At 48.3% G+C, this 15045-nt stretch overlaps 1 protein-coding gene across 1 annotated transcript in view; it reads left to right on the top strand.

The window, feature by feature from the left end:
- Positions 1-3820: 3820 nt before the first annotated feature.
- The window catches only part of Slco2a1 (solute carrier organic anion transporter family member 2A1), an 80959-nt gene continuing 69734 nt past the window's right edge, over positions 3821-15045 (top strand). The window contains exon 1 of the mRNA XM_036194044.1: positions 3821-4043. Within this exon, the coding sequence (XP_036049937.1) occupies positions 3948-4043 (96 nt within the window). The 5' untranslated portion in view covers positions 3821-3947. The remainder of the gene's footprint in view (positions 4044-15045) is intronic.

Here is a 15045-nt window from a genome sequence, read left to right on the forward strand (position 1 = left end):
AAGTGGGACTGAATACTCCACCATCACCTGTTCTCTGCATTTTGACCAGTTGTGGTTTTCAATAATGGTGTCCATCTGTCCCAAAGAGAAGTTTCTTTGATGAGAGATGAGAGCCACAGTTATCTGTGAGCATAAGGATAAATACTTAGAATCCAGCTGCCCGTCTTTACCTGCATGTGGTTCAGACCGGGTCAACTCAACATGAATCCATAGGACACACTGGCTTTCCCGATGGCTTCTGGTTCATCTGGGTCCCCTCTACCAGAGATGAGCATGGTAAATGTGTGCACAAGCTCACCACTGCTGTGTCCACCATTGGCACACGAGTGCTGTCCCCTTACAGTATTTTTTGAGGTTTTTCTCTCCACTCCTCATGCAGTCCAAGCCTGCACTCCTGCCCCTGGAGCCTTATCCATACTCTGCCTCTTTTCCTCTCTCATCTGGCCACCAGAGAGGCCCATGGAAAATACCGATCAGCTGAGAGCCCTGCCACTCAGAAGTCACCAGTAGTTATCTCTGTGCTCTGGGGATAAGGCCTCCATTCTCAGCATGCCAGTCAGTTTCCCGGTCTCTTCCTCAGGGTCACATATTTCCTCTGTTCCTGTTTGTATACCCCAGCCAGGATGACACCAGGGAGCAGATGGAGACTTCTCTCTCTCTCTCTCTCTCTCTCTCTCTCTTTCTTTCCTAATCCTCCTTTTTCTTAGGGCTTTACTTAACAGAGACAGTCACCTCTTCAGACACAGGGCCCTCTTGCTCTCCTGTGTGAACTGGGGCCTCTTTCCTGCACATTCACAGCTCCTGTGCACAGTTGCTCTGTAACACACTTCTCTCCACTCTGTCCACAGCGACAGAGACTACTTCCTGAAATCAAGGGATGGGACAGAAGTCCAGCAGACAGAACTTGGTGGTGCTGGTTTAAGGACATGGATGTGGAGACCCTGAATGTTGGTGATAGGACATTCTTTCTCTTCTTTTCCCCAACAGAACCTCAGTTTTACCCCAGGGACATGTGTGAAGCGTTCCTTTGCAGGGGATAACTTTGTGGTCCTGCCAACAAGATTTAAGGCAAAGTCTGTCTGCCTGGCTGTCTATCTGTCTGTCTCTTTCTCCCCCTCCCCCCTCCCCGTGTGTGTGTGTGTGTGTGTGTGTGTGTGTGTGTGTGTGTGTGTGTGTGTGTAGTTTGCTTCTCTGCTATGAGCCTGGCCCTTCCCTGTGTCCCATCTTCTACCTCTTTTCTGAAATAAAGAGAGAAGCCTGGAGGAGGAACAGCCATCTTGTGACCATGAGCTAGCCTTAATCATGGAAGCCACATACTAAAGAAGCCTGAAGGAGTCAGGTCATGACCCTCTGACTACCTACCAGCAAACCTCATACAACAGACTGTCAGATCCAAAGGGAATTCCATTTCCCCAAATCCTGGTGGGTAAACAAAGGCCAGCTATCCATTCCCCTTATAACCCTGCTGTTTTGGCTATGCTCCCCACTTTTTGCTCACCCCACCCTGCTCTGCCTCATTCTCTTCATCTTCCTCTCTGTTTCCCACTCTCTCTTCTCTCTGGGCTTTTTTTGTCCTAGCTCTCTGCTCTACTCCTGTTTCTCTTGTGGTCAGATCTAGTCTGCCAGCCATGTTCAGTCTACGACCGTGTCTCTGTCTCTGTCTCTGCCTCTCTCTGCTCTGAACTCTTCCAGACGCCTCTGGCCGTTCTCTCCATCACATCTACAATAAAAACCTTCCTCCTAACCATACCATGGGGTGGTCCTGTCATCAGCTCATACACACACAAATAATTCTCCTTGAAGTCACCGTGGTTGGATCTCCACCTCATTTAGTCAGACTCTACTGATAACATTTCTGAATAAACATTTCCTTTGGTGGTGACACACTGGCCCTGATACCAGGCCGAGGGCAAAGTTAAAGAAAGGAGCAAGACAACATAAACACAGCAGAGATGGATTCTCCGGGGAGTCTACTAGAAGAACATGGGAAGACCACATGTTGAGGAAGAAATTCTAACCACCAAGGAGGCCCCGTGGGATGTGAGATTGCCACTAGATAACTTTATAAGTGCTTGGGGCTAGAGAGGTAGTTGTCAGCAGAATGCCTCTTTGTAAGCAGGAGGACCTCAGTTCAGTCCCATGCAACCAAAGACAACTTGTAATCTCAGGGCTGGGGAGGCAGAGACAGCTGTCTGTACAGCTCCTGGTGAACTCCAGGGCACTGAGTCCCCAGTTCGGGGGGGGGGGGGGGGGAGATGGATGACATCTGAAAAACAACACCTGGGGCTGTCCTCTGACCTCTACACCCCCTCAGCTCCCTCACACAAAATTCTGGATGGGCTGTGGCATCAGGCAAAGCTGAGTTCAGGGTCTCTCATTGTATCACTTCCTAGCTATGTGGCCTTTGGTCTTTCTATTCGACCCCACTAGCATCCCAGCCTGTAAAATCCAGATCATTGAAGCACCTGTCACTTAGATCTACATGATCTACACAACCCACCATGGCTGTGACTATCTGTGCCCAGTGTACACTGAGTGTCACCTCCAACTCCCCACAGCCATCTGTGTGTTCCACCTTACCAGGGACAAAATGGTGATCAAATTTGCTGTGGATCTGGAAAGGCGGTCTGCATATACCTCTCTCTGCAGCTGAACAAAACAATCAGAAGTTGTCCACTGTCCAACAGCCTGTGCATGCTGCTGTGTCCAGAGTCCTTGGCCTGTAGGTACATAGGAAGAAGTCCCCAGACCACCAGGCCAAACAGGAATTGGAAAGGCATCCGGCCTTGGGTAGAAATAAGGCAGTGTGCTCCATCCTTCACCCAGCCTATGTATTTAAGGGCATCTTTTCCGGAGCTGGGATGGGCTGGCTGGAAGACATGACTCTGCGGAGGACAATGGAGTAGGGGGCTGGAAAGATGCTTCCTCCGCCGAACTGCCTCAAGTGCTTTGCTGGGTCCTTTTTGGCTTTTCCTGGAAAAGGCTCACCTTCTTTCTAAGATTCCAGTCCAGGAGGGAAAAAAACCTTGCTCACTTTAGCCTGTAGAGGAGGTCAGAGCGGGGGCAATCCCGTCAGACCAGCGCTTCCCTATGTCCCAACCCCCAGCACTCCAGGCCAGACCCGCTGACACTCGACAGCGCCTGCGGTTTACCTTGGCTCGGTTCCAGTGAGTTCGAGCCCAGCCCTGGGGCGGCCCCCACCTCTCCACCTTGTTACGCCTTCCCACCCTCCTCTGCAGCGCAAAGAGCAGTTTAAATATAAATCAGTTCTCAGCACAAACAGAGCTTGGGCGGCGAGTCTCAGAGCCATCACCGGAACCGAGGGCCCAGGTTTGCCGAGCGAGTGCAGACACGCAGAGCCCGGTTCTGGACAATCCCAAGAGCCGCGGAGACTCCTCGCTCCCTGCTACCATTTGGAGACCCCGTGACCCTCGGGTCCCTTCCAACTCCCTACCCCTTCCTTAGTTACGTGCCCACCCTTTACCCCACCAAGTGCCCAGGTCTCTCCATTGGCCTGCACCCTCTTGTCTCCTTCATCCGTGGTGACTCCTTCCTCGGGGGGGGGGGGGGCTGCCATCTCCCCGCGTGCCACCTCCCGGCCTGCGAGACCTCTTCGGCAGCTGGGGCTCACTAGGTCGAGTCCTAGAGCCTCTGGACTTCCGCAGCCGCGACGCCAGGGCCCAAGACACCTGCCTGGGGAGGCGGCAGCGGCTGGGCGGGGGCTTGCAGCACCTCTGACACCCGAGGAGGGAGGAGGGAGAGCGCGTTTCATCATCTCCGCCACTTATAAAAACTTCGGAGCGCTCACTTTCTTGCTCAGTCTCGGTGCTGCGCTCCCCATCCTCGGGCTACCACCGCGGCAGTCCGAAGCGCCCGAGTCCCGCAGAACCTGTCCCCAGTCTGTCGCCACCGCCTGGGCCCGGCCAGGGGACTTCGCCTCCGTCACGATGGGGCTCCTGCCCAAACCCGGAGCGCGCCAGGGCAGCGGCACCTCCTCGGTCCCAGCCAGACGCTGCTCCCGCTCGGTCTTCAGCAACATTAAGGTGAGTAGAGTTCGGGGAAACGCAACCTAGGGCGTCGATGAGTCCAGTCCGGGAGCTCTGAGTGCACCGGGCTCCCTTCTCTGTGCCGGGTGCCACATCCTTGGGGCCTGCCCGGGAGTATGAAGGGGTGACTTCAGGGCGATCGCATCTCTCTCTCTCTCTCTCTCTTTGTCACGCGTGTAAGCTCACGGGCTCTCCTGTGGATAATAACTACAAAAACAGACGTACTTTCACACAGAGGGAGCTGTCCTGTTCTTCCACAGAGAAAGAACACCTCCAGGGAAATCTTTTGGGTCTCAGATGTGGGTATGTTCTTCCTTAAAGAGTGGGTCCAGAGGACCCTGTGGGCAATAGGCTATAGGCAGCCTGAGATGCCACAGGTCAGAGCACGCACACACTCTTGTCCGGGCTGGGCTTTCATATTCACAGTTGTCTCAGACCAGATTGCTACCTGACTGCAAAGCTCCCAGCAGTTTTGAGATATCCCCAAACTCTTCTGGTCTGGAAATGGCCTCATGAAAACAGCAGGCTCTTGAGGTTTATTAAGAAAGGTCACAGAAGGTGCCTGTGGCCTGAGAGTTATGGGGAATTAGGGAAGAAAAAAAAAATGGGCTGTTGGAAACTGTTAAGATGCCAATGCCTTCTTTGATAAGGGCCAAAATGAGGTCCACTTTCTTACAGGTCTGGAAGGATCTAGAATGGTTGACTCCTCACTCACAGTATTTGGGGGAGAGGTTCCTGAAGGAGGCACCTCCTGGGAGGGCTAAATGATCCTACATCCAGGCACCTTGGGGTCAGGCAAGAGTATGGTGCTGAGAGATTATTTCCCACAATTCTACCTTAGATACAACTAGTGCTACATACAAGTATAGGGTGCCCAGACGCACATGGAAGGATTGGGGTGCTGTGGGCAGGCTATGTGTGTCTAACAGGAGACTCAGAGGTGAGAGTGGGTACCACCTACACGCTTTACCTCAGGCTGATACTGGTAGAACCGGGGTTCCTTGTGGGGACCCCTGCTTTGGTTCTTTCCCCTACCACAGTTTTAAAAGGTTGTGTAGGTTTCCACCTTGGACTATTAATATCATGGGAAACGGGAGCTAATGAAAACAATCCCCATCTCCCCCCCCCCCCTTTAACCAGACCTGAATGGGAATAACGTGTTATGTTGGTTCTATCCGTTTAGAGGGACTTGGGGAATTTTTTTTTGATATTTTTAACTGAGGAATTAGAAGGAAAGGGTGTGTGCAGGGTTGGGGAGGGAGGATTCTCCGAGTTGCCCCAGGAATGGTAGGAGAGGTGGCTGTCCCAGGATTCCTGACAGTGAAGGGGACAAGAATGGCCTGTAGCGATCAGGAACAACCATGTAGAGTTACCCCTCGTCCCTAAAATAAGTGGATGGCAGCTAGTTCTTTGAAAACATATAAAAGAAGATAAAAGCCACACTCACGTGCCCGAGATTCAAGCTAGAGACCTGGCCCCAGGCCAGTTGGCCTCTGAAGTAAGTGCTCTAATCTATCAGTCAGGGAGTTTTTCTTGATTCTGTTCAAACATCTCCTTGCTTGGTGGATAATAGGCATCCGATGACAGGCAGTTGGAGAGGCCCCACCTTGGCTCCCCTATAATCCGGAAGACCCCAGGCCCACTTGGAGTGGAGAATCCCACTAACTAAGCTTTTCCTTCATGGCAGATCTACACCTGGGGCTTTGCCATTTGAAGGGAGCTTTCTTCCCCTTAATGACAGGCTGGGTGACTGCCCTATACCTTCCCACTAAGGAAAGGTGACACAGTGACATGGGGAAGGGGAAAGTCTGAGGACAGGATCCATGGCCATTCCAGCCACTCACTTCCTGGGTCATATGGGAAACATGGCTCACCTTTCTTGGGCCTCTGGGGTCGTTTCTTGAAAAAGTGGGTGTCATGAACAGTTCCTACCCATGCAACTCAGTAAGAATTACCAGGGGTAAGAGCGGAAGAAGGTCTCTCCAGGGTGAGTGCCAAGTGACATAAGTTGAGTCCATAAACAAGACTGTGCCTTCCAGAGCCAGTTAAGAGCTTTTGTTCCAGTGCTAGTTCAGTATACATGAAGCCCTGGGTTCCGTCCTCAGCAACACATTGTGGACCTGTACAGGTTCAAGCCAAATGGGGTCCCAGCACTGAGAAGGGGGAATGGGCCCCACCTCTAACCAAGATGCTATTTACAATTGATATGTATCAGCAAAGGGAAAATCAGAGTTCTCCAATGGAGTGTCACTGGGTATATCAACCACACTTCAAGGCAGACCCCATGGCCAATGTAAAAGGGACTCCATGATTTGTTTAGTTTTGTGGGCTGTTTGGGCTGCTTCTTCTTCTTCTTTTTTTTTTTTTGGTTTATTGGTTTTTGTTTTGATTTTCATTTTTTAAAAAGATTTATTTATTTATTTTGTATACAGCATGTATGGCCAGAAGAGAGCACCAGATCTCATTATAGACAGTTGTGAGCCACCATGTGGTTGCTGGGTATTGAACTCGGGACCTCTGGAAGAACAGACAGTGCTCTTAACTTCTGAGCCATCTCTCCAGCCCTGATTTTCATTTTTGAGTGTGTGTGTGTGTGTGTGTGTGTGTGTGTGTGATTTTTAGAGAGAGAGAAAGAACATAAAGTTGTGGGTAGCCAGGATCTGGGAGGAGTTGGGGGAGGGGAAACATAATCAAAATATATTGTACAAAAATTGTTAAATAAAAAAACCAAATCTTTAAACCTGTTTAAAAGTTAAATAGGAATAAAGACACATAATAAGAATAAGAAAACAACTGGGCATGGTGGCCCTGTAATCCTAGCATTCAGGAGGAAAGGCAGGAGGGCTAGAAGATCAAGTCCTCATTGGCTACACAGTGAGGCAACCTGGGCTACATGAGCCCTGTGTCAAAAAAAAAAAGGAGCCATTGTCCTACTCATTCCATGATGCACAGTTATCAGTTAACAACTACAGTTAATAACATTTATCATAATAATATCATCAAATAATAGCTAACAATAATTGAGTCCTATGAAGGTACAGACTTGGGGAATTCTGTGCTCACATTCTGCCTGCTTTGCAGTTCTATCAGATGGACAGAATTACCAGTCTCATCGATGAGGAAATCAAGGCTTCACAGAACCAGGAAGGGTGACGGGGAGAGAGAGGAGGGAGGAGCAGCTGTAGAATTGAAAACGGTTCTACCCAACCCGCCATCGGCACCCTGCCTTCCACCCAGGGTCTGGAAGCAGCAACAACACAGCCATCAGTTAACAGTACTTTCTCCAGATCTGGAAGACATCCAGGAAGAGGGATAGTGGGTACTCAGACAGACATCCTCAATGCTGACCAGCTCCTGTCTCCTCTTTACAAGATGCTCAGGAAAAGAGCCTTGCAACAGTTAGGGGAATGTGCGTGTGTGTGTGTGTGTGTGTGTGTGTGTGTGTGTGTGTGTGTGTGTGTGTGTGTATGTGAATGTATACACATGTGGCCACAGAGGATAACCTACCCTATCATCCTCAGGAACACCTATCTCCCCTGAGAAAGAGTCTTAACTGGCCTGAAGCTCACTGTCACTGCTTAGGTTTGGCTGGCTGGGATCCTCAGGGCTCCTTCCATCTCTATCTAGTATTAGGATCAAAAGCACCATGGTATTGGGCAATGGCACTCCTACATAGGTGCTAAGGGTGGGACTGGGTTCCTTCTGATTACAATCCAAGTACCTTATAGCTAGGGTTATCACCTTATCCCTTCCAGAAATGTTGTTTTGTTTCTGTTTTGTGGTGCTGCTGGCTGAATTCAGAGCCATGTACAAGAAAGTATTCTTCCACTGAGCTACCTCCCAAGCCCTGCGGGGTTAATTTTCATATCTCCTCCTGCAGGAGACATCTGCTGAGATGTGATTTGCAAGATTCTTAGGAAGCCCAGAACCTGCTCAAGCAATTGCAGTCAACTAGCTTCATACAGCCCCAGGACATCAAATTAAAAAGAGGGTCCCTCAGAGAGCTTGGAGTAGGATGGTGGTCGGTGTTTGTTGAGGGCAGCCTCAGACAGATCTGAGGCTTTCTAAAGTCAAACACCCTTTTGGAGCTAAGTTGAGGTTATCTTATGGGGGAATGGTCTGCTGGTGATGGCTGCCAAATTTGAGGAAAAGCCACACCCATTGGGGGTGGAGGGGCACCCCCGTGGAAGAACAGAGGGAAGAGAGGGGAAAAGGGCCAGAGTTATGGCTTCATTTGAGTGGATGGGGGCACCGATTTGGGGGAAGTTCCTTGTTCTTGCCTGAGTCTGTAACTTCTGAGGCCTTTGACCCCCAGACCCTGGGGAGGCATCTTGAGAGCATCGCTTCTTGGTCTCCAGAATCTAGGACAGCATGCCAGCAATCTAGTCCACCCCCAGGAAAATATTCCCAATGGACTCCCTGCTCCCACTTCCCTCCAGGGGGCGCCTTTCTCTAGCTTTCAGAGAAGTGTTCTGTTCTTGGGAGGCCATCTTGGCAAGTTAAGGAGGCAAGGGTAGGGAGAAGGAAGGATGGGAATTGGTGACTTTCTGAGTAATAGGACACTGGGATCCTGTCTGGGATGATGCTCAAAGCCCTCCATCACTTTTCTCTTCCCAACACAGAACATTTCTGTGGGTGGAGAGCCCCTTTTGTCTTTCCTGACTGTGACATGACTGTTCCCTTCCCCATGCTAGGAGACCCAGCCTGAGCAATAGGGATGAGGGGCAGGCTTTTCCTCACCTTCTCTTGTCTCACTGTGCCATCAGTTATGGTGTTTGTCGAGGAAGGTCAGAGGCCTCTGACCCCACCTTCTCCCCATGCTCCCTCTTCCCACCCTTGCTTGGCTCTCTACCATGCCATGGTTTTAACCACATCCTGACAGACATCCTTTCTATCTGTAGAGACACTTGCTGCACATGTCTGTTATGTGCCCAACCCCAAGGGCAGGGATGCAGGGGCACACAGAGAGGACCAGGCCAGGGAGACTCAGAGGCTAGGGAGGTTCCTGGGCTCCTCAGAGAGCCCCTAGGGGGTTGTTCTCTGTTATTCTTTGACTATCCAGGGGTCTATCCTTGTTTTCTCAAGGAATGCTGTGAAGAAATAGTGGTGTGCGTTTGCCCTTGTTTATGCCCACAGGACCTACACAGGTAGTTGTCACTAAGGTCTGGGGCTCTTTCATAGTGGCCCCATGAGAAAGTCAACTGTGTTGCTAGTACCAGCCACAACTTGATTTGTTTAGAGTCTTTTAGAAAATTGTTTTTAGTTTGAAATGATGACAGGTTCCTAGCAAAGCTGATCTTAGAGGTCTTGTGAATCCTTCACCCACTTTCTCTCAGGGTTCCATGTTACATAACAATGGTAATTCCAAAGGATATCAAAAGCAGGAAATTGACATTGCTATCTCATGCACATACAGTACAGTCCTGTACTGTTTTATCACATGCAGATTTGTGTGAACACTACCCACCTGAGGATACAAAAGTGTTTCACCACCCACCACAGAGAGAACTCTCTGTGCCAGCTTGTTGATAGTCTCATCCTCTTGCTACTGTCCCTGACCCCTAGCACTGACCCAATCTCCATCTCTATGGTTGCATTATTTCAAGGTTGTTATGTGAATGGGATCATGTAAAGGGTGACCTTTTGAAAATCAGCTATTTTCATTGAGGATAATATACTTGAGTTCCATCCCATCTAAACTGTTACATGTCTGAAGAGCTGGTTCCTTTCTACTGCTAAAGTGTGCCAAGGTCTGGATGTACTATACATCGTTTACACACGTTCACTTACTGAAGGGCTTTTGGCCTATGTCCCATTTGGGACTAGTTCAGATAAATCTGCAAGCATGATTGTGTACAGGCTTTTGTGTGGACATAGCTCGTAATTTCTCGAGGGTGAATGCCACGGCATGTTGCTGGGCGGTGTGGTTGTTGCACAATGATACTTTAAAAAAAGGAACTTCCCAACTATTTCCTGGAGTGGCCATCTCACTTTACACTTGTTCTGGCTACTTGGCAGCATTTGATATTGTCACTTCTTTTTGTAGGAATTCTGATAGATGTGCAGTGGCATCTCACTGTCTCTGAGTCGGTGCTTTCTTCATGGCTGGCGGCATGAAGACTGAACCTCTTTTCACGTGTTCACTGGCCTTACATGTTGCTGCTTCCCTTTAGTGCTGTGTGGTTTTTAAGAGTTCTTTGTGTAGGCCAGCTACAAGCCCTTCATTGGGTATTCGGTTTGCAAATTTTGTCTTTGAAGCTATAGGTTTGTTGTTTTTTTTTAAATCATTTTAAATTATTTTATAGAGAAAATCCTTAATTTTTGTGAATTCCAATTATCAGTCTCTCTGTGTGTTTATGTGTACACACCTGCTCAAGTGTAAGCATGGAGTAGTCAAAGGACCTTGGGTGTTGGCCCTCAACTTCCACACTGTGTGAGACAGAGTTTCTTCTTCATTGCTGTATTCAACCCCAGTCTTTGTTTTTGTTAGTCTCATGTAGGCCAGGCTGCCCTCAACTCACTGTGTAGCCAAGGCTGGTCTGGAACTCCCAATCCTTTTGATCCCATCTCCAAATTGTTTAGGTATCAAGTGTGTGTTGCCATGTCTGGCTTACATTTATCAGGGCTCTCAGTGTTCTGGATCCTTCTTTTGCTGCTACATCTAAGAACCCTCCATTGAATCATCATTCCTGAGTGTTTTCCTCTCCTATATCTTCTTGTAAAAGTCTTTTTAAATTTTTTTACATTTGTAATTTTTACATTTAAATCTATTCTATTTTGAGAAACATTTTCTATAGATATGAGGATGGAGTCAAGGTCCTGTTTTTCTTACCTCTCACTGTTCTTGTACCACGTCTCTCCTCTCCTAAACTATCTGTCAAAAGCCAGTTGGCCATTGTTCTCATGTGGGTGTATTGGCTCTTCATTCAGTTTCACTCTCGTATATCTGCAGCTCTCCCCTACTCCACTGCCTGACCACTGTGGCTGTGGAGTGAAGTGGGAAGGGCTCGTTGTCATCCTGTAATGGTGTAGTTATGGAGTTTCTCTTGCCTTTTGACTCTTAGGATGAGTTTAGGGCAGATTTCAAGCTTGCTGTTGGTATCTTGTGCACTTATGTCTCCAGCTTGCCTTCCGGTCTCGCTGATTGGCATGCCTTTTCTTGTTGGACTTTAAGATCTACGCTTCTTAATTATTTTCTATAGGAATGGGAGATGGCTCAGTCTGCTATGCAAGCATATCTCCAAAACCCATGTGTAGCTAGAGTTTTTCTGGTCCTGCCTGGCCCACAGTCAGGACAAATCTCTCTCACCCTCTAGTCCCACAGTCACTCAGACCCAACCAAGTAAACACACAGAGACTTATATTGCTTATAAACTGTATGGCCGTGGCAAGCTTCTTGTTATCTACTTCTTCTATCTTAAATTAACCCATTTCTATTAATCTATACTTTGCCATGTGGCTTGTGGCTTACCAGTACCTTACATCTCCCTTGTCATGGCGGCTGCTGGCAGCATCTCTCTGCCTCAGCCTTCCACTTCCCAGAATTCTCCTCTCTGCTTGCCCTGCCTACTTGTCCCACTTATACTTCCTGCCTGGCTACTGGCCACCAGCATTTTATTTACACAGAGCGATATCCACAGCACCCATGTAAAGATCTGGGAACAGTGGCACGGCACGGCCTATAATTTCACTGCTGAGAGGGCAGAGACAGGAGAATTCCTGATGCTCGCTGGCTAGCCAGCCAACACAGCTCAAACCCTAAGTTCCAGGTTCGGCTGAGAGACCTTGTCTCAAAACTAATCCTGCTGATTCCATAAATTCCAGGTTCAGTGAGAAATCCTGTCTCAAAATTAAGGTGGAGAGAAACTGAGAAGACACATGCTTTCAACCTCTGACCTCCGTATGTACATGCATGTGCTCTTGCATGCATGTGTACACACACAGATGTCTACTCACACAATAAATAAAAACAACCCTGAAGAGAAGTGTCAACCCCTTCATCTCACAGTTGAGGAAAGAGAACCATGCACGGCTGCATGCTGAGTAACTGGCAAAGCAGGAATTCCCACTCAGCATCTCCCTCCTAGCCCACTTCTTCCTGTGACCCTGGAAGGAGTCTGACTTGCAGATTCTCTCATCCATGACTGTGAGGCTGGCGCTCAGTGGTCCCAGACTTCCTTCCCTGGTCTCAGATTCTTATCTCATGCTGGCAATTGGTGATTGAGATGAGACTAGGATCAGGGCCACGTGGGTCTATGCTGTGCTTGGAGAACTGTTAGGAAACCAGATTCTTCCATCGATCCCTGCTCACTTGGCTCTGAGGAATGTGACGACCTGGGTCTGCCTTACTGTTGGAAGTTGATTAAATCTATTCAGGGATGGAGAGCAAAACCAAGGCAGAAGTCTTGGACTTTACTATGGGGGTGAGGGATGGGCCGACACTGTGGGGTGGGCAGTCCCCTTCCTGAGCTGGCCTTCCCAGCCCCTTTGCATTCTGGATAGTGATGTTCAGCAGAATTTCCAAAAGGATTGGACACAGCCCAAGGGTGAAATGAGGAGAGGGAGCCAGAGGGCTTGTGAGGAACCCTTGGGACACTCAATATGATCAGTACTTGGTGCTAACTTCCAGGACTACCCTCCACTACTAGAGATGTGGCAGACTCTACTCTCCTTAGGGATTTAATGAGTAGCAGGGTCCTGGAGGAGCCTGGCAAGTTGTTTATATCCAGAGGACTGTTGCACCCTGATTTCCCTGGGATATGGGCTAGCCTAGAGCACCAAGAGTCTTTGTGAGGACACAGAGGTCCTCAGAAGGGGTCAACATGGAGCTTGGTTTTTATCAAATGCCCCATCTCAAGGCTGTGGACTTTACATGGAGTAAATGGGTTTCCACATCTGGATAGGACAAGAGGACAACATATCTGGAGATATGGCCTGGTCTGATTAACCCAGAGAGTTACATTTCTCTGATACATTTTCCTTTTTTCTCCTGAAAATCAAGTGAATTTTATATTTTGTTCCACAATCATCTATTTCTATAAGTTTGTTCTTGTTCCCCAAATCTTGGAGTAACATCAATAGCCCAGGGAACTATTTTGTGTATCTCAAATGCAGCCTACCAAATTTGAGAAACATGACCCAGGTAGACCTCAGGCAAGAACTACTTTATCTGATTAGCTCACCCAGCCAGCTGCTTGGGTACAGAGGTAAGGACTCTAGACAGTTTAAATGAGGTGAGAATATGGGTCAGAAAACTTCTAAATTGAGCCCTGTGGGACACTCCATAAAGGAGCCAGCTACAGAATCTAGTGAGAACCCTGGGTTTGGAGAATAGGGACATATTGGTAGATTGTTACCAATCTCTATCGGTTGAGATAACAGGTTTTTCCTGGTGTCTTTGGTTGCCAAACAGATCCCTAGACAGATTTCAACCAACCATTTTCTCAGTCAGCTTTGTAAGTCCTTCTTCACTTGTGCCTTGGGAGCTCCTCTTTTTCTTAAATTTCCTGTTTTTCTTTGGCTCACAATGTAGGTGGAGGCAACAGCTGGGAGGTGAGCCAGGAGTCTGTAGTTGATTGATTGTGGGTGAGACCCTTTCTAGCTAGGTACTGCTGTCACATCTGCCACCCCAAGAGGCTCCCAAGTTTTTGAGACAAAGTGCCTGTAAATTCCCTGGTTCTCAGGCTGAACAACACTTCCATTTGCCCTGGGACACAGGACTTTCAGTTTTAAAACTGGAAATGTTCTAGGGAAATTGAAATGAATTAGTTGGTGACTTAACTGCCTCCCGTGCTAGGATAGTTTACAAAAACAATCTTCTTCCCTCTGCCTGTGGGGTACCATAAGCAGTGAGGAGGACACAAATGATGTCCCCAGGTAGAAGTGAACCTTGGAGGCTCATGGAAGCTTCCAGAGAGCATCTTACTGATGGACCAGATCCTGGGCTTTTGCAGAGTGCAAGGCTCATTAGTCTCTTCCATTTATAGGTGAAAGCCCTTCTCCCAGCTTCCCGCATCCTTTGTGGATCATGGCTAGTCCACTGGATAAAATCTGTACAAATAAGGATGAAATAAACTATGGAAAGATGAGGCTTCCTGGTCTGGGGGAATTGTTGAATTTCAGAATTGACTGTGATGCACAAACTCATATCCTCAAAGACGCAGAAATCTGTTGATGTCTTTGTCCATGTGGTTTCAAAGATGAGGACCTCACTGTATCTCCAGGCAAGCCCTGAAGATGTAGCACTACAGCCTTATCTGGTCCATGTTGAGCTAAAATCTGTACCTGTTCTTCCACGTCTCTGCTCTGCAGAAGCCCCCTCCTTCTTGGTCACTCACCTGCTAGGAAACCAGGACCTCATTTAACCTGTTCTAGCTTGCTTTTCTGATAAAGCACCTTGTCAAAAATGCAACTTAGAGAGCAAACGGTTTATTTCATCTTATATTTTCAGTCATAATCCATCACTCAGGGAAGCAGAGCAGGGGCTAAAGGCAGGAATCATGGAGGAACACGCTTGCTAGTTTGCTCTCTGGCTCGATCACAGCTTTCTTCTATAATCCAGGCCTACCTGCCTGCCTTGGGATGGCACCACTCACAGTGCGTGAGGCCCTCCCACATCAATCATCAGTTAAGACAATTCCTCTCAGACATGCCCACAGGCTGATCTTATCTGGATAATCCCTCAACAAAGACTCCTTCAAATGACTCTAGGCTCTATCAAGGTAATAGCTGAAACTAACTAGGATATAACCTATGTATATATTTAATGCACAAGTATGTAAAATTTACAGGGAGTGGGGTGGCATTTACTCATACCTGCTTGTTTGTCTTATCTGTATTATAGTTTAATTTAGTTTCACTTTTGCTCTTTATTTTTGGAGACAAAATCTTGCTCTGTGGCCCAGAGTTGTGTTAGAAAGCTAGTCTAGCCGGGCGGTGGTGGCGCACGCCTTTAATCCCAGTACTTGAGAGGCAGAGCCAGGTGGATCTCCGTGAGTTC

This window comes from Onychomys torridus, chromosome 7 (genome assembly GCF_903995425.1).
Source record: "Onychomys torridus chromosome 7, mOncTor1.1, whole genome shotgun sequence".
In the NCBI taxonomy this organism is placed as follows: Eukaryota; Metazoa; Chordata; class Mammalia; order Rodentia; family Cricetidae; genus Onychomys; species Onychomys torridus.